Source organism: Adiantum capillus-veneris, chromosome 22 (genome assembly GCF_014529385.1).
Source record: "Adiantum capillus-veneris isolate H3 chromosome 22, ASM1452938v2, whole genome shotgun sequence".
Classification (NCBI taxonomy): domain Eukaryota; kingdom Viridiplantae; phylum Streptophyta; class Polypodiopsida; order Polypodiales; family Pteridaceae; genus Adiantum; species Adiantum capillus-veneris.
In genome coordinates, this window is record NC_140952.1 from 34,431,641 (window position 1) to 34,455,656 (window position 24,016).

The 24,016-nt window shown below is 43.0% G+C and overlaps 1 protein-coding gene across 2 annotated transcripts in view; it reads left to right on the forward strand.

Annotated features, from left to right (window-relative positions):
- The window catches only part of PPD6 (thylakoid lumenal protein (Mog1/PsbP/DUF1795-like photosystem II reaction center PsbP family protein)), a 44,834-nt gene extending 23,230 nt beyond the window's left edge, over positions 1 to 21,604 (forward strand). Inside the window, exons 3-4 of one of the 2 annotated variants that reach the window (XR_015185805.1) lie at positions 20,115 to 20,268; positions 21,297 to 21,418. Coding sequence is in view for 1 of the 2 variants with exons in the window: in XM_086495253.1 (XP_086351379.1) it covers positions 21,297 to 21,467 (171 nt within the window). In the remaining variant the exon portion in view is untranslated. Of the gene's footprint in view, positions 1 to 20,114; positions 20,269 to 21,296 lie in introns of both variants that reach the window. The other variant, XM_086495253.1, reaches the window with a different exon arrangement.
- The last annotated feature ends 2,412 nt before the right edge of the window (positions 21,605 to 24,016 follow it).

The following is a 24,016-nucleotide window of genomic DNA, read 5'->3' on the forward strand; positions in this document are numbered from 1 at the left end:
AAAAAGTGGATCTTGACTCAAGAGCCAAAATCTGTCCTTTGCGACTCAACGCATGTGCACAGGGTTAGCTTTTCTAGGCACATACTAAATCAAACCTCCAAATTGCTCAAAAAATTGTGACCACCGTGCCCGGTGATCACTCCAATGTGCACTAGGCATAGACTGGAGCCACTTAAGGGCTTGATGATCTGTGCGAATTGTGAACTCTCTACCATAAAGAAAATGCTTTCAATGCTTAAAAGAGTGAATGACAGACAAAAGTTCTTTATCATAAACTGAATAATTCTTTTCCGTACTAAGGAAAGCTACAGGACGACCATGCTGTTAAAGCAAAGCGCCTATGGCGACACTACTCGCATCCGTCCATACCTCAAAGGGATTATCCCAAGAGGCAAGGATAAGACACGGTGCTTCTGTCACCGCAACCTTGAGAGCTGTGAAAGCCTCAATGGCTGCTTTGGGCAAATCTACGCACTGACGGCAAGTCTTTACCCCTTTCAAAACATCAGTCATAGGTGCAGCAATGCGTGCAAAATTCTCTATGTGCAAACTATATGCCTGACATAAACCAGGAAAAGAACGCACATCATATGTAGTTTTGGGCAAATCCCAATTATGAACCTGTTCCACCTTCGCGGGATCTAGCTTGACGTCGTCTATAGAAATGATATAACCCAGATAAGTGACTTCAGTAAGAAAAAATTCAGACTTCTTAGTTGCAATGTACAACTGACACTCATCCAAACGGGTTAGTACTCTTTCGACATCCCTTTCATGTTGTTCTCACGATGCAGAAAAAATGAGAATATCATCCAAAAAGATGAACACACATACACCGACCGTGTCACCGAAATGACCTACCATGAGACGATTAAATGTACCCACGGCACCTGTCAATCCAAAAAGCATAACAATATACTCCCATTGCCCTCGCTCGGTGTGAAAAGCGGTCTTGAAGATGTCGCCTTTGAATACCCGTACCTGATGGTATCCACTCTTGAGATCGACCTTGCTGAAAACCTTTGCCCCATTGAACCTATCAAGGATATACTCAATGCGAGGCATCGGAAACTTGTTCTTGACGGTCATCTTGTTCAATGCCCTGTAATCAACACACAAACGAGACGAACCATCCTTCTTGCGAACAAACAAAATAGGAGCAGCAAAAGGACTTACACTAGGACGTATGAATCCTCTAGCCACCAACTCCGTGAGTTGGCGCTCCAACTCTTCCTTCTGTGTCTTGTTCAAACGATAGGGAGCCTTACTAACCGGCTATGCCTCCTCCATAAGCTCGATGCGATGGTCCTCCGGCTGTTCGGGTGGGAGACGAGGTGGAAGATCATCCTGCAAAAAGAGATGCTTAAACTTGGTAAACAAATCTGAATACTTAGCTGGAGCCTGAATGCTTTGGGAAACTGGAGCAGCGTAAATGAATGCCGCTTGTGCTCCTCGTCGTAATTCACGCTTTACTTATACATGAGAGATGAGAGGCAAATAATGCAATCCCTCCTCAGCACGAGTGATGAGGGGGGAGTCAGTTTTGGCATTTAATGTGAGAGTGTTAGCCTCTCAATCAATGAGAGGGTTATGCTCACGAAACCATCTTATGCCCAAAAGCATATCACATCTTGAGAGAGGAGATCGCACAAGAAATTTCATACAGAAAGCAGCTTGTTAAACGGTAAACATCACATCAAGGCACTCTTTCGTGATGAGAGAGTCCATACCAGGAGCAAAGCCAGAAACCTCGAGAGGAGATTTCTGACTAACCTCTAGACATGCTCTCTCAACAAGAGAGGCACTAATCACATCATCCATACTGCCTAGATCAAACAATATGATAAAACGCTGACCCTTTACATGACCATAACACTTCATGAGAGACTCATCAATGTGTGTTTCAGAGACATGAGAAGATTCAGCTTGGTTGATTAAAGTGCTTGTGGTTGCTGTGGGTGCCTTTGGTTCTTTAGGTGGGGTTGTCTTAGGACAAGCCTTTTTAATGTGACCCTTGTTGTGACATTGATAACATCTACCTTCCTTAGCATAAATCACTTGTTCTTCAGCCATGATGTATCCTCCTATAATTCCTTGTGCAGCTTTTTCATCCGGGGTTAGCTTAGATTTTGCAAGTGTTTTAGCTTTACCCTTAGATTCATTGTTAGAGTTCTTTTGCGAAGAATTAGAGGAAGATGGGCTAGAAGGGTTACCATTCTTACCATTCTTACCGTTCTTACCATTCTGCGTGTTTTGTGAATTCTGAGGGGTTCCTTGAGAAGTTTTGTTCTCCTTAGGCTTTCCCTTGTTGTGCTTCATCTCCTATGCGAGAGCAATCGCTACCACCTTGTTGAGATCGATTGGATCAAGTACCTCCACATCATATTTGATATACTCGTCCAACCCATAAAGGAATGCCTTCTTGCGCTCCGCATCCGATTTGCGTAATTGAGTGCCGAGCTGCAAAACACGATTAGAAAAAACATAACCGGCATACCATTTTGCTTGAGAGCGCGCCAATCGTCCTTCAATCGTGCTATGTACTGAGGTGGCATAAACCGCGCCTTGAGCTTGTCTTGGAAATCAAGCTGATGCATAAGGGATTCTCTTCATTGCTTTCAATGCCACCTTATCCTTTGGGCATTAGCTTTGCTAAGCTTAGTGTATGGAGGTAAAGATACCCCAAGAGACGTAGCATCAGCCATATTAAATCTGTCAAGTACTTTTGCAATGTACCTTTCTTGAGATAAAAACAACAGTTTCAGCTTTCTATCTCTTTTAATACGTATGCCCAAAATACGCTCTGCATCACCCAAATCCTTCATAGCAAATGCTGAATTTAGCTTACGTTTCAGAGCGTCAAGACTAGTCTTATGTTTCCCGGAAAGCAGCATGTCATCGACATAGAGAACAAGTATGATGGGACTACCATCTTCATCCCTTTTCGTATATAAACAATGATCTGCATGGCTGCGTTTAAAGCCTTGAGACAACATAAAAGTGTCAAACTTCTTATACCACTGTCGTGATGATTGTCTCAAACCATACAGAGCCCTTTTCAGTTTGCATACAAGTTCCTTGCGTGTAGGAACTACAAAGCCTTTAGGCTGTTTCATGTATATGTCCTCTTCAATATCACCATGCAAAAACGTTGTCTTTACATCCATTTGATTCAATTCCAAATCAAGCACCGCAACGAGAGCAAAAAGGACACGTAAAGTTGTAATCTTTAGAACAGGAGAAAAGATTTCTTGAAAATCAATTCCTTCTTTCTGTGCATATCCTTTTGCAACCAATCTTGCCTTGTACTTGGGTTTTTCATCCACTAGCTTAATCTTGTATACCCATTTGTTAGGAAGAGCCTTTCTCCCTTTAGGTAATGGCACAAGATCCCAACTATCATTTGCATACAAGGATTTCATTTCCTCTTGCATTGCAACCTCTTTATAAGTAAGAGGTTCACCCTCATCTGTCAACATTACATGATCCAAAGAGGGGTTAAATCTCTGCGGTTGCCTTCTCAAACGAGTTGACCTGTGTACCCAATGATCTACATTCTCAGGCAACGGTTCTACATCATAAGGCAACTCATTTTCAGCTCTATCATGCTGCTGAAAATCATTTTCAGCCAATTCAGGTGGCTGTCCATCCTCATTAGGAGCATCAAAATCAAGCCCTATCTCTTTTGGCTCAAGGTTAACCGGTTGATTATCAATTTCAGCTTGCGGTAATGCATCATGAGGCTCTTTTTCAACATCAATGGGTGACACGGAAGGCTGACATCTGATTGTTTTCTTGTCAGAATCAGATTTTGTAGCATTCTTAAGCAATTTTGCCTCATTGAACACTACATCTCGGCTGCGTATTACCTTTCTAAACTGTGGTAACCACACTCTATAGCCCATTTCACCTTCTTCCCCATAACCTAGGAAGACTCCTTTAATGGACTTCATATCAAGCTTTGTTCTCAAGTCATTGCGTACATGAACAAAAGCTTCACAGCCAAATACTCTCAAATGATCGTAAGAGGCATGTTTGCCATATAAAACTTCCTCTAGAATGTCATTTTTCAAATGCTATTAGGAGAGCGATTGCAAATATGAATTGCAGTTTTCAATGCCTCCCCACAAAACTCTTGGGAAAGATTAGCGATGGACAACATGCAACGCACTCTCTCGCATAAAGTACGATTATACCTCTCAGCCACACCATTAGAAGACGAATTATAAGGGACTGTCAACTCCCTTTTAATCCCATTTTCATCACAAAAACGCTGAAATTTAGTAGATACATACTCTTCTCCATTATCAAATCTGAGACATTTAAAAGCTTAGTACTCTTTTGCGTAGTGACAAAAGCATGAAACTTCTTAAAAGCATTAAAAGTCTCACTCTTACTTTTTAACAAATGCACCCATCCTATCCTAGTACAGTCATCAATGAATGTAACAAAATACAATGCATCACCAAAAGACTTAACATGCATAGTGCATACATCGGACTGAATAAGATCAAGAGGATTAGCTTTGCGAGAGACACCAGAGTAATAAGAAGATTTGTTTTACTTTCCATAAAGACAATCGTTACAAAAATCCAAGTTTGTGCCTTTTACATCAACCCTCTTCAGAGAGGAAAGCACATCAATACCCTTTTGGCTCATATGGTCTCTTATGCCACAATTCCGTGTGTGAAGCAACTTCAACAACAACAAGAAACTTGCCAGGCAAAGCCTTGCATCGAAGATAGTACAAAGTACCTCTTTTAGACCCTTTTGCAACAAGCATAGAACCCTTAAGCAACTTCCATGAACCCCCAACAAAGATGGTAGTATAACCATGTGCATCTAACTGGTCAACAGATAGCAAACTTTTTTTAATGCCTGGTACAAACCTGACATCATTCAACACAAGCTCTTGACCATTGTTAAGAGCCAAACACATAGTACCCATTCCCTCAATATTGCAAGCAAAATTATCACCAAGGTACACCATGCCATAATTGCCTACAGCATATGTAGCAAAACACTCCAAAGATGGAGTCACATGGAATGAAGCACCAGAATCCACTATCCATGATTGGTATATATATATAAGTATGTCTTCTGCATTAGCTATCACCAAATCTGAGGGGCATGAAGCCGCAACCAAGATTTCCTCAACGTCTGACAACTCCTCATGACCACACTAGAGGATACATTTGCACTCTCAGCGTCTCTGGAGGAATCACCTGCTGATTTTTCCCCTTTCTTCTCATCTTTCTTCTTCTTATCTTGCGTTTCCTTCTTCCTTTCCTGCTCTTTCTTGAAATACCTGCAATCGGGTTTCTTGTGACTCTTTCTGCCACATTGATAACAAGTGACATCCTTATCCTTTGTCTTGCTCTTACTTCTATTTTGAGTCCTGTTGCCCGCATCACGCTTTTGATTTCTACCTCTTGCATTGTAGGTAGAACTGCCACCTTCCCCACTAGACTTGCGTCTAATCTCTTCATTGAGAATAGACCCTCTCACACCGTCATACGTGAGGGTGGGACTGTTGCTCAAGGAGACAACCAAGGTTTCCCAAGTATCTGGCAATGTCATAAGCAAGAAAATAGCTTTCAGCTTATCCTCGAATTGTTGAAGCCCAGTGTCATGCAACTGACTCAACACACCTGTAAAAGCACTCAAATGCTCAGAAGCTGACTTCGAGTCATCAAGCTCCATATTCACCAACTTTCGCATCAAATGCACCTGGTTCACAGGCGTGGTGTTTTCATAATTGGACTTTAGCTTTTGCCATATTGCATAAGCAGAGTCCAAACGCTTGATGTCCGTCAAAATGTCATCATTGATAGCCATTTTGATGTAGGCCATAGCCTTCTTATTCAACCTGGCATACTCTTCGTCAGACAAACCTAGTGGCTTATTCTCTTCCAGTGCTTCTTCACAATTCTTTAGGAAAAGGATATCTTGCATGCGTTCTTGCCAGAGGTCAAAGCCTTGACCATCGAACCGTTTGATTTCCATCAAACTTTTAGTGTAAGATGCGGAAGAGGAAGAAGCCATTTTAATTCAACCACAAGTGTGTATACAAGAGAGATGCAATAGGCTGAAAATTTTAGCAAATAGGAGCAACCACAAGACTCTGCATACGATAGACCACAATTTCTTTACATGAAACTGTTCAAATCTGAAATTTCAGCTGAAAAGTGCAATTTCAAGCATCTGTACTCAGCTTTTCACTCAATTTGTCGCGACAAACATCAATACATATGATCCCACAACTTTGGTACACCTGCGTATTGTTGTTTTGACCTGTTATAACGTGTAAATCACCTGTTTTGAACTAAAAACAGTTTGTTTTGGGCTCTTTTGACAGTTTTGGTGACCTTTTAGACTCTGGAAGCAAGGGGCTTCGTGATGGAAGCGAAATTGATCGCGTGAGAGCAATTTTAACTTGATGTCCAGTAAACTGCGCAAGGTTGTTTTGAAACCCTAGGGCTCTGATACCAGTTGAAAGTGCGAAGTAGAAGGTACCGATAGGTGCGTGTCGCAATGTAGTGCAGGATTGGGACAAGAAGCAGGAGGCGGAGTGCAGCAGAGAAGAAGCGCTAGGGATCGAAGCAAGGAGAGAGAAAGAGCTCACGTTTTTGGAGAAAACTCAATAATTGAGTTTTGGGTTTTCCCACTTTTATTATAAGTGACTTTAAAAAAAATGTGTCCAGGCTCGACAAAGTATAAAAATGTACAAAAAGGGGTTATTTAGGCCTTTAACCCAACACTCCGTACTTTGCTCAAGGTTCCTTTTGTTCTTATGGAAGGGAGAGCCTTCCGTTCTTAATGAGAGAGTGCAATGATCACAAACAAGTGAATGGACATTGTGCGTGAAAGTGTATGAGACTAAGAGATAGAGAGAGAAGAGAATACGATACCAAAGACGTTGTAAAACCCTCCTCCGAAGGCCCCACTCTTGTTGGCGAGAGTGGTCTACTATTGATTGCACAAACTGGTACAAAGTGGATGCATGTGACTGATGCAAGTCTAGGCTAGGTTGATGTCGTCGACGAGGATGACGATATGGATCTAAGGGCTGAAAATGGGTGCTCTTGTCCTGCTGTCCAAAAACGCCAGGGGTTGAAATCTGCGGCTACTGAAAAACGTTGATTTGTAGCCGTGAAAAGACTCCAAAAAAGAATTTGATCGCAAGTATGCAGAAAGAAAAACAGATTTGGATTGCAAGACCGTTGTGTGGGCAGGCGCTCACACTTAAGACTCTGCGTCGAGATGCTCTGAGTTGTGAGAGGTAAGCCCGTTTATTTAAAGGTTACATGGGATGCCAAAAGCAGAGACCCCAAAAGCTGAAAATCAAAATCTTTCAAAAAAATAAAGTAGGAAGATTATTTCTCTCTCTCTCTCTCTCTCTCTCTCTCTCTCTCTCTCTCGCTTAATCAAATAAAGCAAAGATGCTTTCTCTCTTGTCAACTTGCGTAGCTAAAATCAAGTCTAAAAATTGTCCAAAAGCTGAAACTGCTGCAGCTGTTGATTTCCGCAATATGCGCCGCAAAACGCGGGGATCCGTACAGCTACCACGTGCCAGCCCGCCACGTCAGCAAATCAGGGTTAGGGTTTTTCAGTTAGGGTTAGGTTTCCCACCAACCCGCCACATGAGCAAATGAGGGTTAGGGTTAGGGTTTCCCACCAGAGGGTGTGTGTGTATAGTGGCCAGCCACGTCATCACTTAGTGACACACCAACCCTCCCTGAGAACATGGTAGGGTGATGACCTGCCAAGACACTTTGGCTCGGACTGATTGGATGTTGCACCCTGACCACAAAAAAGTCATGATCCGCCTCTGCAGGTGGCTGATGCAGGAGCTCAAAAAGATCCAGCAAGACGTGATGTACCACATAGTAGCCAAAAGCACCTGGTTGGCCACTACAACTCTGCCGGCCAAAGAGAGCCGTGTCGAGCTCCAATGAAGCAGTTTCCTCCTAATGGAGAGGAGAGGAGTAGTCTGCTGCTCTGGAGTCCCAACTTGGCAACTTAGATATTGTACAAAAATCCTTGGGGGGATCCACTTGAAACCCTCCCCTGGCGACCAATCAGGCATAGGAGCACTATCAACCCAGAATGCCGCAGTCTTCGTCTAGTTGATCAGTGCCCCTGATGCGCAATTAAACACCTCAAGAGCCTGCTCACACTTGTGCAGATTGGCCTCATAGCCCTCCAAGTACATGCTTGGTTCGTCAGCAAACTCAGCATCAAGTAGCTCGTCTCCCCTAATAGGGAGCTCTACACCACGCAAACCAACCTCCTGTGAATTCAAATATCTGCTCATCGCCTCAGCATAGAAGAGAAAGAGGAAGGGGGCAAGAGGGCAACCATGTCTAACCGAACGCATGAGCATGAAACGTTCCCCTCTACCCCCTGCCAAGAGCACCTGGCTGTTCGTGCATGTGTAAGAGTTGGCACTCCTCTGATCCTCGTATTTGAAAATCCTATCCTACGGAGAGTTCCTTCCAGGAAATCCCGGTCAACTCTGTCTGGAGGCCGCACAAAGCTTGCATGTTGCCAAACATCTGAAATCCTCAAGGTCATACATAGGCGCTCCCAAGTTGCCAACTCAGCCCCGTGCACAGTAGCATGGCTACCTCCAATCCTATCTGAGAAGTTCGCTAGCATGTTAAAGTCTCCCCCGACACACCATTGCTCTGCATGCGGCAAAGACTACACAATATGCGACCAAAATTCGGCTTGTGCACTTGCCACATTGGGTGTATAGATGTTCAGGAAGCCCATGAGGCAACCATGAACCTGCATAGTGGCACAATAGTACCTTTGCCCACAATGGCCTGCTACCATGAGTCCGCAATAGTCATAGATACACCTCGTTGGATGCCTCCAAGCCTAAAAGTAGCTGACCAAAAGGTCTCATAGTGACCACACAAAATTTGACCACAATGCTGAATGCGGCTCTCACAAAGATGGTGCTCCTGAAGCATAAGAATATCAATCACACCACCCACAAGGCATCTTTGAAGCTCTTGGCGCAAGCGGCCCCTTTGACGCTGAAACTGGGGTCCACCTAAACCCTACACATTCCATGAGGCAATCCTCATGGGATCGGTGAGAAAAGACCAATGCTGCAAACAACAGCAAACCACGCTATCTTCAAGGCCGACTTAACCTCTAGATAGGCACGTCTGAAGCGATTGTCCCACCTAGGCCCAAGGAGAGCGCGCAATCCGTAGAGCCACGTCCTCTGTCCAAGAATCCTCATGTACAAATAAATAGCAAGGAGGGCTCTCAGTGTCGGCAAAAGAGTGAACCACAATGTGTCCACAGCCCGCTATATCTGATGGTGTCACACTGAACGTGGCGAGAGGGTGAAGTGTATGTATCAAATATGTCACTCCCAGGTCCCCGGTATGATGTGTGAACTCCATAGCCTGGACCTGGAGCCAGTCAAGAACTATGTGCAAGGTCCACTCAATGTGACCCCTGCCACACAACGGAAAGGAGAAGCCTACCAGTAAAGCCTTGGTGCCTGTGGCTGCTAGAAAGAGGATGTGAACTTGGAAACGAGTTGCCTCAAGGTCAGGAGATGGGTCGTCGAGGAAACAGGTGAAGGTGTAGTCAAACAAATCCCATGATCGGCCAATGTGTAACAAACTGTTGACGTGTCAAAGCCTAAAGAATGGAGCCAACTTACAAATGCCGGCCGAGGGGCCTAAACCCTAAGAAGCAGTAGAAGAAGTGTCACAGAGTGAGGACGTGGTAACCCTAATTGCTGAAACCCTAATTCTGGAAACCCTAACCCTAAAACCTGCAAACCCTAATTTTTGCTAGAAACCCTAACTGCTGAACCCTAATTCTGGAAACCCTAACCCTAAAACCTGCAAACCCTAATTCTAGAAACCCTAAGAAGAACAAGCAACAGAAGAAGAAGTCCTACCAACTAATGGGGATCCCGTCCGATGGGGTCCGAAGTGGCATAAAGGCATTAAAAATAAAGCAGAACACACTCAAAAGACTTCGCACATCAAAATATGATGATGTGGCACCTGTACGGACGTCCCGGAATTCGCGGCGGATTTTTAGGGAAATCCCAAAATTTTAGGAAAGTGATTTTTTGGGGTCAGCTTTTCATATTTGATGCTTTTAGGCTTTGGGCCTTTAAATATGAGCCTTGGGAGCCCTCTCTGGCACTCTTCAGCGCGCAGATTGCAGAGGAGGTGCTCCCCAGCTGTTGTACTTTGCGAATCAGCAGTAATATAAAGAAATACCGAAAGGGGCGCCAAGGTTTGGGGCCAATACTCTCTGGGGTGGAATTTCGCCACTCCGTGTCGCGTGTCGTCTCTCTCTCTCTCTCTCTCTCTCTCTCTCTCTCTCATCTCAGTTGTTATTGAACATTTGTTATTGAAGTGCTAAAAGTCTGTTCAGTCTGTTCTTTTCTATTGGCACGTGGTGCCCGCATTTGTGACAGTGGTATCAGAGCATCAGGCGTGTGCTTTTCTGAAAGCATACCGGTCCTACAAAAGAGCAGACAGAGCTATTGGAATTGAATTATATTTGAGGTATCAGCCACTCCCACCCTTACTTCATCGCGCATCGGGCGCGCTCCCGTCTTCACCGCTCATGTCTTACATTGCATAAGCCATGCAAGAGAAGGATCCAGATTTGTTTCAAGTCACTGTTTTTCTCAGAAGCAGTGCCATGCAGATGTTGATGTCTATAGCTACCAAGCAGCATACTCCAAGTACTTGGCAAGCTTTCAAGAAAATTTTTGCTCGAAGTTATATGGTTTCTGACATCTTCCTTCGGAGTGCAACTTCTGGCAGAGTGGGGTATCCTGAAATGCTTGCCATGGAAACCCTAGCAGATTATAAATTGAAATTTCTCGACATCTCTCAGTAGATGTCTCTTCACGAGCAGATGACCTTGGAGGTTCAGTGTGATTGCTATCTCTTGGGACTACCATCGCCGCCAAAGAAACACTGTCTGTCCAAGAGCTGATGGACCATGTTGTGCTTGGCTACGACCTCATGGAAGGAACCTAATCCTAATTTTTGGTGCAGGTTTCAAGATGGAAAGTCAGTCGACTTTTCGAGCTCGATTGATGTCGAGATTGCTTTCTAAGTTTAAGTTCTGTTTGATCTTGTTTGGTGATCCTGTTTGGAATTTGTTTGAAATGGATGATATCTGTTTTGAACCTGTTTTGGTGCCGATTTGAATTGTTTGACTCTGGTTTGATACTGGTTTCAATGATTGGTGATTTTACTCCTGGGTGGAGAAGTGAGAAATACTGTTTTGGTATTGTTTGAACCTCGGAACGACGCAGGCCGATGCTTGGGGAGCGTTTCGTTGTATGTTTGAAAACCTCCGAACGACGCAGGCCGATGCCTGGGGAGCGTTTGGTTGTATGCTTGTAAAATAATTGTTGGTGTGACTCCCAGCCCGGACCTGGATGGTTATGCGGGAGGAGTATTAAGAAGTCTGAGCAGTGGTTACTCTCAGCACCTCCAAACGACGCAGGCTGCGGTCTGGGGGGGCGTTTGGTTGTAAAAGGTCTCTATATCTCCTGGCCCGGACCTTTTTAGGTTATGCGGGAGGAGTGATGAGGGAGTCGTTGAATATCTCCCGGCCCGGACCTTGTTAGGTTATGCGGGAGGAGTGTTCATCGGCGGCTTTATGTTTCTATGTCTTGTAACATGCATATGTGAGCATTTGTGTTGCATTGTGATGTGCCAACCACTGAATATTGCTAATTGGATGAGATTGCCTGGGTATGTAATTTTAGTGCATCAAGACACCCGAGGAAGATCAGTACGGTCTGGGTGTGATGGCTAATTTTACTATGCCGGAATATCAAGAGTTCCGATCTGGACGAAAGGAGAAGCTAACTCCTTGATCAAAACAGCCGATAGGAGCAGCTAACTCCTTGATCAAAAGAGCAGAAAGGAGAAGCTAACTCCTTAATAAAAAGAGCAAATTGATTGTCCCTCGGAAATTTTTGAGCTAACTTGAGTTGTTTTGCAGATATGCTGTAATCGCGGACGATTACTCTCTTTCAAGGGGAGATGTAACAAACTGCTGACGTGTCACAGCCTAAAGAATGGAGCCAACTTACAGATGCCGGCCGAGGGGCCTCAACCCTAAGAAGCAGTAGAAGAAGTGTCACAGAGTGAGGACGTGGTAACCCTAATTGCTGAAACCCTAATTCTGGAAACCCTAACCCTAAAACCTGCAAACCCTAATTTTTGCCAAAAACCCTAACTCTGAACCCTAATTCTGGAAACCCTAACCCTAAAACCTGCAAACCCTAATTCTAGAAACCCTAAGAAGAACAAGCAACAGAAGAAGAAGTCCTACCAACTTATGGGGATCCCGTCCGATGGGGTCCGAAGTGGCATAAAGGCATTAAAAATAAAGCAGAACACACTCAAAAGACTTCGCACATCAAAATATGATGAAGTGGCACCTCTACGGACGTCCCGGAATTCGCGGCGGATTTTTAGGGAAATCCCGAAATTTTAGGAAAGTGATTTTTTGGGGTCAGCTTTTCATATTTGATGCTTTTAGGCTTTGGGCCTTTAAATATGAGCCTTGGGAGCCCTCTCTGGCACTCTTCAGCGCGCAGATTGCAGAGGAGGTGCTCCCCGGCTGTTGTACTTTGCGAATCAGCAGTAATATAAAGAAATACCGAAAGGGGCGCCAAGGTTTGGGGCCAATACTCTCTGGGGTGGAATTTCGCCACTCCGTGTCGCGTGTCGTCTCTCTCTCTCTCTCTCTCTCTCATCTCAGTTGTTATTGAACAGTTGTTATTGAAGTGCTAAAAGTCTGTTCAGTCTGTTCTTTTCTATTGGCACGTGGTGCCCGCATTTGTGACACAATGTCAAAGCCGGTCAACCCTTGGGGGACTGACGCAAAAGGAGAGACCTGTACCAGCAATGGCGTGCTCAAGTAGGGCTATCCCTCCCGAGCCATTCGGCTTGTAGCAAAAGCACTTCCAAGAGAGTGTCGAGCCGCGGATGAGTGTCCGGTTCCCTGTGTCGGAGGAGTGTGGGATGAGCCGGGTGATGAGGCTGAGGGCCTAGTGGGAGAGAGGGGGAAGCGGGAAAGTGGAGGCGGGGCAAAGGAGTTAGAAGGCGAGGCACAGGTGGAGAGGGGCTCCTCAATGGACTCCTGTTGCAAAGGGTCAAAACAGTTCCTTGTCAGATTCCAATGCTGCTAGGCTGCAGGAGGTTCGCCACGAGGGAAGGCGGTATGGCAAGCCCTTTCCTGTGCACGGCGGCCGTGCACCTGCTGCCCTACCGGCCATCGGCTGACTGGTCGTTGGCCTCTGTCGAAGTGCTAGCCTAGGTGTCTTGGGTACCTATTTGTTGGGCATGTTTAGCCTTGGGGGGTTGAGCATGTGATGTGGGTCGAGATCTCCTGCGAGAACAGGCCTTCGTTCAGTGGCCCATTTGTCCACAAATGAAGCCCCGGTTTAGGAGTCCCAAATACTCCACCCTCTGGCGCAACCACCCACCACTCATCTTAGGAAGAAGGCAAGAAGGACTATCTTCAGGAGGGTGTGTCACACACCAGAATGCGTACTGTGGGAATATCTGCAGCCTTCGCAGCCACTGAAGCTGTCATGCGCGGGGTCTCCAAGATTGTCCCGATCTCGGAACCAATCTTGGAAAGAAGCGGGAGGTACTCTCCGCAAGCCGGGGAAGCAGACCAAAATGTTCAAATCTGCTTCCTCGACGAGAACATCTGAAGCTGGGTCAAAACCTTTCGGATGGCCAACAAGCTCATCGAGATGACCTTGGCAGCCATCTCGGGGGTCTCAAACTCAATCTCGTAGTATCCTCGCTCGAGAAGCTGTATGTCGATGATCTTTCCCACCTCTACTAGGAGACAGGCTGAAGGAGGTCACGCACCTCAGCTCTATTAGGTTGATAGCCAACAATCTTGCATATGATAGAGGTAGCCTGAAGGCACTCCACCTCTGCTCAAGGCTCGCTTGCTTTTCCGGCCATAGAGCAAGTCGGATGGTGGGCTTAGCGGGGTCAGACGAGGGGGCTTCATCTGAGTCCCTTTGAGGCGGAGTTCAAGCTTCCATCTGTGTCTGCCACTGCAAGTGAAAACGAGAAGTGTTCCTATTGGGGCGAAGTTTGCCGACAAAACCAAGGAGCCGTTGAGGAAGCCTACGGCCAAACAGAGAAGAGGTGTAAGCTAATGCAGTAGGATATGGCACCGGGGGGAGGGACAACGAGCGAGAGGACGGGAGGCAGTGCGAGCTAAGGGTGTGTGTGTGTGTGTAGGGAGCAGGAGCAGGTAGCAGCCAGCGTTCCTAGATGTATCTTGTAGTTTTCTCTATCTAGAGTTATGAGATACTAGGATCAAAGATGTCTTGGGCTCTATCTACTGAAGATTTGACGACATCGAGTAGGGTTATTGAGAGAGAGAGAGAGAGAGAGAGAGAGAGAGAGAGAGAGAGAGAGAGAGAAGAAGAAGAAGAAGAAGAAGAAGAAGAAGATTGTTTTAACGTCGTAGGAAACTATCCCAAGAGACCTTAAAGATCTATCCGACAAGGAGAGTTGAACTCAAGACCTGTTATTCAAGAGGGAAATGGCATAACCAATCTACCACACTTGGGTGATAGAAAGGTTATACCATTTTCCTCTTTTTATTAGCACACACCCGAGAAGAAGATTGTTTTAACGTAGTAGGAAACTATCCCAAGAGGCCTTAAAGATCTATCCGACATGGAGAGTTGAACTCAAGACCTGTTATTCAAGAGGGAATTGGCATAACCAATCTACCACACTTGTGTGATAGAAAGGTTATACCATTTTCCTCAAAGAGAGAAAATCAGAGTAGCCAAAAAATCAGAGTTTTGCTAAGTCAAGCGGTCAACAATCCTTAAGCCACATCTCAATTATTTAAGGAGTACTTTAAACCACTGAATTGTATTACGCAGGGTTACTCAGAACTGAAACCCAGTAGCGGGATCATTAGTTTGCCACATGTGTATTAAACCATCCAATGTACTGCTAGGTATAGCCAACCCATACATTGGGCCTTACCCGGCTTTAAGTGACAGTGGTTACCATAGCCGGTTGTTTACATCATCTTAAGACAAGCAAAAAAGAAAACCTTAATAACAAGCTTAGTGGCCAACCTTTGTCAGTTGAGTTGCAAGCTCCATGTTTGGTGCAATAGAGAATAAACAAACACACAGTCCTATCTCTTTATGCAAGTAGAACACACACAAAGCTAAGTGAGGGGCAGAATGCGTCCTCACCTCTTTAAATAGAAGGAAGACTACCATCACTCATGGCGTGTAGCGCGCAGAGAGCACTGAGTAGGGCATGCTCCTCCTGGGGAACCAAAAACGAGTAGCCGCCTCTGATGCGGTCCTGCACAGTAGAGCAGAGCTATCACTGTGCCTCACGGCAGGGTAGGTGAGGCCCAAAAGAAATAAATTAACCACATTATTTAATTGCAAGCTAGGGTCTTGCAACCATTGTGACCCTTCAAGGGTTCTATCCCATGGTGGATACTGACTCATTGTAACTAGGAAAAGTGTAGGGCTATAGTGGAGATATATAGCCAAAATGACAACATTTAGGGGTTGGTATAGCTTTTCTAGTATGCTGAAAACATAAAGGCAAGTAACAAAGTGTGTGTGTGTGTGTGTATGATGCTATGTTTGCATGTGTTTTTGTGTGTGCATGCCATTACTACATGGGTGTTACATATAGTATGGTTTTTTTGTATGTGTGTGTGTGTGTGTGTGTGTGAGAGAGAGAGAGAGAGAGAGAGAGAGAGAGAGTTCAGAACCAAGTCCATGACCGATTTAGCAACAACGATAGTAAATAATGATTGTAAGAAATGTAGCACCATAGAGCCGTAAACGATAGTTTGGATTAGTTGATACAAGGAGATACAAAAGCTAGTTAAGCAGCCATTAGGAGTAGTGAGGAGCTTGAAGTCAAAGGGACCATAAAGCAGCACACCGATCACCATATAGCCAAAAGTGAGAGAAATATTACCTACCAAAAGAACCTATCAGTTGTTATCCATGTCATACTTAAAAATTATTAGACAAGCTACAATCCGAAATGTGCAAAAGTTTTTTGAAGTAAAACGATGATACATTTTTAAGCTTTAAACCAACCATCGTTTCTTTTGAAGCTTCTCTGATAATATCGATAGTAAAACTGAAGCTCTCCAAAGAGGCTAGGAACCTCTTTATTCAATCGAGAGGAAGCCTTTTCCATATATTTCAGGAGCTATCATTATTTTTTCAAATCTCTCATTTTCTACTTCTATCAAGGATCAATTCAACAAGATCACAAGTCTCAATCAAGCAGCAGCCCATTAGTTAGTGGTCTAATTCCGAGTAACCATCGGACATATCAGTCGAAAAAATGACAACCTCCACCAAAGATCATCACTCCTTTTGCTAGGTGTGCTTTTAAAGCATACAAATATTAAGGTTTCCGGCCTTTTCCAAGTTTTACATAAGACCCCCTTTTTAAGGCTGTCTAGTACTACTATTCTTACTAGCAGCCTCAAGCCAAAAATTAATGCCCAATAAACAACAATAAGCGAAACCATGAGAATTTTGACCATTATAAGCCTAAATGAACTATGTCCTTTCTATCAACTCAAAGGAAGCATGAGGCAGTAGAAAATCATAAGACCAATAACCAGCCAAGTTGAACAAAAACTAAATCCGTTAAGAGTAAGGATAATGAAGTAGGTTCCTTTGTTTGAGTCACATCCCAAAAAGAAACTCAAAACAGCCAGAGTGCCAGGACATACTGAGGACCAATGAATACCTTAGTAAAACCTCAAATCAAACAATGTACAGACGGAACATCCACATTCAAGAGTAATTAGTCATAGGTAAAATCTGTCAAATGTAAAATAAAAGCCACTAGGGCAATTGAATATGCCCAACAATCATATCAAGGTTCAAGTCAAATTCATGTCAGAGCAAAGATCTAAGAAGAATTACAATCAGCATTAGGTGTTAATCTATAAAGGCAATCTTAAGACTACTGCCAAAAAGGAACAAAATTTAAAGTATGCAAAACTCCTAAGAGGTTAATCCTTCAATTAGTTCTATGATCCTTCCATTAATTCCATTAGCCACCATAACTAACAAAATAGTAGCAGTCAGAAGCTTTTCAATTCCTTGTTTTGTTTAGAGGAACACATTCTATCCCCCCCTTTTTTTGTCAAGTGCAAGAAATGTATGTCAACGTGAGATAATATAGCAACTGTGAAGCAGAGGCATTCTCAATAATTTCCAAAGTGGCACGGGAAGTAGAGTTATGCAGACCTAAGCCCTTTCTACTCTCTCTCTCTCTCAACCCCAAAAAGAAAAATAAAACAAGTCTAAGTGAGGGAAGAAGCCCTCACCTGTATTTATAAAGGTGGAAGGTAGGAGATTGTAGGAGGCAAGCCCACTAACCAAGCCAAGCTTTCATTATGTGTTAAGAGGAGAAACGTCAGACACCAAGATAAATTTAGAGGGGAGGCACATCGACGCATAAAAATGGCGAGAGTCCTCATCAGTAGTAGGACATCATTAGACGAGACAAGGTTTGCATAGCAGAGGGGATATCGTCTGAGGCAAAGGGGAACAACAAGACGAGGACGATCGTCGAGAGCGTCAGAGAAAGGGAGTGAAGGGGAAGCCATAAATTGAAAGTAATACACACCAACAACCCCATATGAAGAAAATAGGGGAGTGATCACACCACCCCCATCATTTAATAAAACATAAGCAAAATGATGCATTTAGTATAGGCTCAAATTTACCCTTAAAGGAAATTGTATGGTATCAACTCATGGCGGTTACCCACAAGACAATAAAACCATCGAGTGAGGACATTATAACCATCCAAGAAAGTGTAAGGTAAATCTTTATAGTGATTATTCTCAAGAGAATATAATCATAAGCTCCATCAAGCATAGCATTAGCTAAATTCTCCTAAGAGGAGAGTGCAAGGTAGATATACATGGTAGTCACCCACAAGACCAAGGGAAAGCACAACCAAGCCTTCTTCTCAAGCATTATAGGCAATTATGTCTAGTCAATCCTTAAGTCAAGCTGGGTAAAGATATTAGCCAGCAAGTGAGTCCTAGTTAACGCAGAGTAGCCGAAAAATGAGAGTTTTGCTAAGTCAAGCGGCCTTAAAGATCTATCCGACATGGAGAGTTGAACTCAAGATCTGCTATTCAAGAGGGAATTGGCATAACCAATCTACCACACTTGAGTGATTGAAAGGTTATACCATTTTCCTCAAAGAGAGAGAGAGAGAGAGAGAGAGAGAGAGAGAGAGACTCACAGATCGGGAGTAACAGATCACAATGTTCTTCATCTAGGGATTGAGCACAAACAAGAGCAGCCAGAGAGGAGGGATACAGGACATATCACTAGCAAAGGTATACTGTCATAGAAATGGAAGTGTGCACTTAAATACTTTCGAAACTATTGAATTATATTATTTAAGAATCCACACAAAATAGCACTTAGAAAATAATATAGAGGGACGCAACATTGGGAACCAAAAGATCGGTTGGTCCCTCCCTTCAGGAGATTTTCTTTTAGTTATCAACTTGATTCTTACCAACACATGAAGCGGAGCAGCTTGCACTCTTCAAGAATTTGCCAGAGTGCTGAAAATTTGTTTGGACAGCCAGTAGAGCACTTGTATGAGTAAGGCTATCCACAGAGGGACGCACACAAGCTTCTATTGGGCCATTGGCTTCCGAGTGCGCTTTGTAGCCTCTGCACGGCCTTTTCCTGAGCCGGAGCATGAAATCGTAGGGGGGAGAGAGAGAGAGAGAGAGAGAGAGAGAGAGAGGTGAACTGAGAGCTGAGAGAGAACTCTGTATGTGTATTCTGCTGACGAAGAGATCCCAATTGGTAGCGCTACATGTCTTGTAGCAAAGCGTGTGACTTTCTAGCAGGTGGCGCTACATGTGAGAGAGAGTAGGCTCGCGCTACCTTCTGTTATTTGGGTCCTATTTCAATGTTATAAAATTTTACCCTTTTCAAACTGTTCCGGCCACTCATTTTTTTAAGTTTTAAAACCTCAGCTTTAAAAATAAGTGGTAAAATGAGGGTTTCCGGCCAATCTGCAACATGTTTGTCTCTGCTGTTTCCATGCCCTTCCCTACTCGGTCTGCCTGCTCCCATCGGGACATATTTGTATTGTGTTTGGCCGGCCATTTTCTTGGGCGGCCACAAAGAATATTAAATGGTTACTTTTTTGAATAAACTGGGGAGATTGTCTTATTCATGCAAAGTGGTACCACGCATAATGTATGGTACATATCTGTACATACTGTACGTCGTTCCATATGGATAAATTTTTTATACACGTAAAAATACGTACCTTGTAAAAAACCAATAGATGAGAGGACATTTTGCATTCTTCATTAGAGATTTAGAAAATGTATATCATGCAAACTACTTGGGGACACATTACTACACACATTGTCAACTTGAAATCCACTAACCAAGTACCAAGTAACGATCGTGTAGAACATACAATAAACATTTGTACCTGCCAAGAGCCCCCAATTTCACCCCTCTTCAACGTTGCACACCCTAGGCACATTTTAATCAGAATCCTTGGTCGTTGTCATGTGGACGCCCAACCCTTCGAATTTTTATTTTTTTTAAAAAATCTGCGTACAGAACGTTCAATCCGCGTACAATACAAATCAACACATACGGATTGGTACAACCTTGTATTCATGTGCTTCTTCTAACGCGTTATTCATTGTGTCCGGCTTTTGCTCTACTTATCTTATTATCTAGACACCTGCAGATTATCTAGATGACACATTCTACTAGAAAATTTACGAGTATGTTAAATTATTAATTGGTACCAATAAATGCATGAATTAGTTCTACGTGTACAAAAAATATTCTTTTATTCATTTATAGTCTTAGCTAAAAATATAATATCCCTTTAGCTTTTAAACGGTTGTACTCAACTGTAGGGCATGATTCAAGATGTCTGGATAATCCTTCAATTTTGATTTTGTCATCCATTGAGCATCTAGAGGAGAGTAATTTTTGAACTTCACTAAGTACTTACAATGTGTCATTCCAGATTGTAGTTGTCGCTTTTGATATTGTTCTGGAAGTAGTATCTCTTCAGTTTCGTCTACTTAAGGGGATCTTCAGTAACTAGTTCTACAGGAGGCGAGCCGACGACTTGTTGTAGAAGACTCATCTGAAAAGCATTATGGATTTCCCAAATCTTTGTAAGATCCAGTCGAAATGAGATCTCAGAAATTTGATTTGCAATCTTAAACGGACCATAATATCTGTTGGAAAGTTTTACAACTTTTCCTTTCTGATTGGCATGTTTCTTAAGTCTGGCTTTGTCAAACTTTAAAAGAACAAATTGTCCAACTAGTTTGAAGTCATGACGATGTTTATCTGCTGTTTGCTTATGCTTCTCTTGAGATCTAATGATAGCCCCTTTAACTGAGTGTAAGCGGTATCTAGATCTCGGACAAATTCATCAGTTGCAAATATATTATCCTTGAGGCCTAGTTTTTGCCACCAATGCCCTCTACCGTCTTGCTGCCGTCATTGATTGAATTCGATTTGCCAAGAGGATGTTGGGTCGATTGCTGTAGTGCTAATCCCCCCCCTGTCTGCATTTGCTGTGGTTTCTTTTGTCCCTATTCTTTGTTTGCCTGCTGTATGCTTGTTTGTATGCGGGCTTTGTGATTTGTGTCTTTTGTTTGCAGTAGTGTGGGTGCATGTGTGCGTGCTTGCTTGTTTGCTGATGCTTGTGCTTGTTCTTACTGTGTTTTATTTCATGGGGTAAAGGGGTGGCTTCTCCAGCCTTGTCCTGCTCCTTCGAAGATCCTCAGTGTTCTTAAGATCTTTGTACAAGCTGCTCTTCATGGTGTGGATGGAGGATTCCGCTATATGCTTGTCCTGTTGTATGGCCACGGGGAAGGTTGTGATCTTCTTCAGATTGCTGCATCGCTTGAGACAGGTTTCCAAGCAGATTCATTTGCCTCCCCTGTGGACCTTCAATTCCCGGTGTTCCATTTTGGCCCCCATTTACATGTATCTTTTTCTTGTCCTGATCCTTAGGTGGTTCTGTCAGCTTTGTTAGTCCTGAAATCTGGCTTTGGCTGTTCTTTATAAATTGGCAATTTTCCTTCTATGTAATATGAAGGGTACAACCCAACATTTAGAGAGAGAGAGAGAGAGAGAGAGAGAGAGAGAGAGAGAGAGAGAGAGTTTTGATGGTTTTCAATTGTGAATGCAGTATTATGTGTACACCCTGGATACACCATTGGCCCGGACAGGAACTCACAACCTCGCTGCTGCTACAGCTAAAGGCAATGTTGTTTTGCTTTTTGTTGTTAGTGCCAATGACACACAATGGGCTTCATCGGAGGGAGTGTTGAAAACTGTTCTCGAGTCTTTCCAAGCGTAGATGTAGACGATATATTCTTGGCTTTGGCCTTGCTGAGCAGAAATTATCCTTGCTGCCTAAAACTGTGCACAATATTTTGAAGTGTACACTAGTTGTAAATTAGTATATAGCAAGGTGCTCCTGTTTGTTGAAAGTGATATACTGGTGTCTTTGTAAGGTTCATGCTGCATTCTTGGATGGTGGTTCTATGTATACTCGGGCTTAAGTATCGGTGAGCTTTTGATGGTACTTTCTCTTGACACCAGTGACAAGAATCAAGTTATAAACTATTACCCATTCAAATGAGATGTCAAGGGCTCATTTTCTCCAACATTCTAAGCTGAATTTATTTCTATTCAATCATACATTAGAGTAAAAGCTGATGTAATACTTAAAATTTGTATCAGACACATAAAAACAGGTCCTGCGAACAGGAGCTTGCCGCTACATAATTTATGCGATCGCAAAGGTCTAGTATCTTGGATCAAATAGTATCGATTCGTTTTGAAGCGGCTTTGCTTTTGCTTTCACAGAACGATGCTTATTGCAGTTTGGCATTTGATCATCAAAGGATTACAAGTGCACAATTATGGAGCAAGGGATTGCATGCAAAGAAATATGTGCAATTTATGGAAAATTTATTACATTAGGTTTTCTTTTCTTAGAGAACCCAAGTCGGGTCAAATAGTAGTTTGTGCATATCCATTGATATATCCCATGCATTAACCAAATTGTTCATCATGTATAGATGTGAGACCACACACACACACACATACACGCGCGCGCGTATATATATATATACATCCATATCTATTGCGATGTTGAGGTGTGCACACTTTTGCAACTCTGGCTCCACATTGCTGTCATAAAGGGAAGCAACTATGAAGATTCAAGGGTGACATGCAGTAGAGGTATTAGAATTGCTTCAAGTTGAGCACCTCACTTATGAAAATAATTGAGTGCAAAAATAAATGTGGAGATTCCCAAAATGCCCGTCAAATTTCAAAAATCCCAAAACATCCCTCTTATTTTTCCAAAACTTTCAAAATACACCTTGTAAACTTTGAAAAAAACACGAAGGGCTCTTGTTTTTTGCAAACTCTTCATAGGAAGATTGGTTCTTCCTTAATACAAAACAATAGAACTACTATTGAGTAAGCAAGATCTAATTTTTGGAATCGAAGATTTGAATCTAGGAAAAGTATTACTATAGGAGCTTCATTTTCATGAACCAATACTACTGTAAAGCGAGAATTCTTTTTAGATGTATTTTTGAGCTCGTTGGCATATATTTTTGTCCAAGACAATAAGGATAGGTCATAAGAAATATTAAAGAATTTAGGATGGCGTGCCCAAACATGCAAAATATTATTATTAAGGGCGGGGGTGTGTGTGTGTGTGTGTGTGTGTGTGTGTGTGTGTGTGTGAGAGAGAGAGAGAGGATTTCAAGAAATAAATGCAAAATCAAAGAGAGTTGTTTTGGTTTTTTAACTCTCAAGAATTAGCATTAAAAAACAAAGAATGATTTGAAGGCGTCCACTTATAACCATCATTGCTTTATCTCCAAAGCTAATAAAAACCAACCAAACACTAAAGCCTTTGCCATTGATAGGTCAAAAAGAACAATCTATGGAAAGATTGGACCAATTTATCCAAAATTGGTACAAGGACATTTTGGAAATTGTTAAAACTTGAGGGGCATTTTCCCTGAATTGATGACACAAGGTAGCAGATATGTGGATGATCCAACTGGTGGTGGTACTACAATTGGACTTCGAACTTGCTCTACCTATTAATAGTCATGGCTCTTATGTTGTGAACTCCCTTAATTGCCAAACAATAATTTTACATGGCTGGATGATTGGGCCCCTCCTACTAGCTCCTCTTTCATTTTATTCCATTACTTTCAAAATGCCTCCAACTCATCATCTCCAACCTTTCAAAAATGGGAAGGCGTCATCTCCTTGTCTTCAAGAGGTATCGAACTCAATTCCTTTGGTTGAGGATTCTGTGAGTAATCTCGTAACCAGTCGCATTGGCACACGAAGTTGCTGCCACTGCTTCACTTTATTCTCTTAAAAAAAACTACATCTTCTAGCTGTGCCTTGCTGGTGTCCGTCAACCACTGCTGCCTCTTTGCTCTCATGGCCTCACCTACCCCGTCACAGGTGGCCACTTGCTTGCGAGCAATCACTACACTACACCACCCTTCTGCTCTGACACCCTTCGGTTTGCCAATGAGGATCTTCGTTGATTCTCACTAATAAAACTTACAAAAAGATCATAGCACCTACTCATTTCATTATGTTGTATTCCCTATTTAAGTTAAGATGCATATTTCACACTTAAGAACCATTCCGAAAGCCAAGGAGGCTCGTGAATGGAAGGACCCATTTACAAACTAAAATAACAAAAGTCAGATAAATGCCCATCTCCCTTCTTCACTAAGGCTCTTAATTAAATGCCAAAAGACTTGGAACACCAGGAGACGGTTAAACTAGAGACACACTTTCAGTTATAAACATAGGTTTGTGTGAAAATTAGCGTTGCAAACAAAATTAAAAATGAGA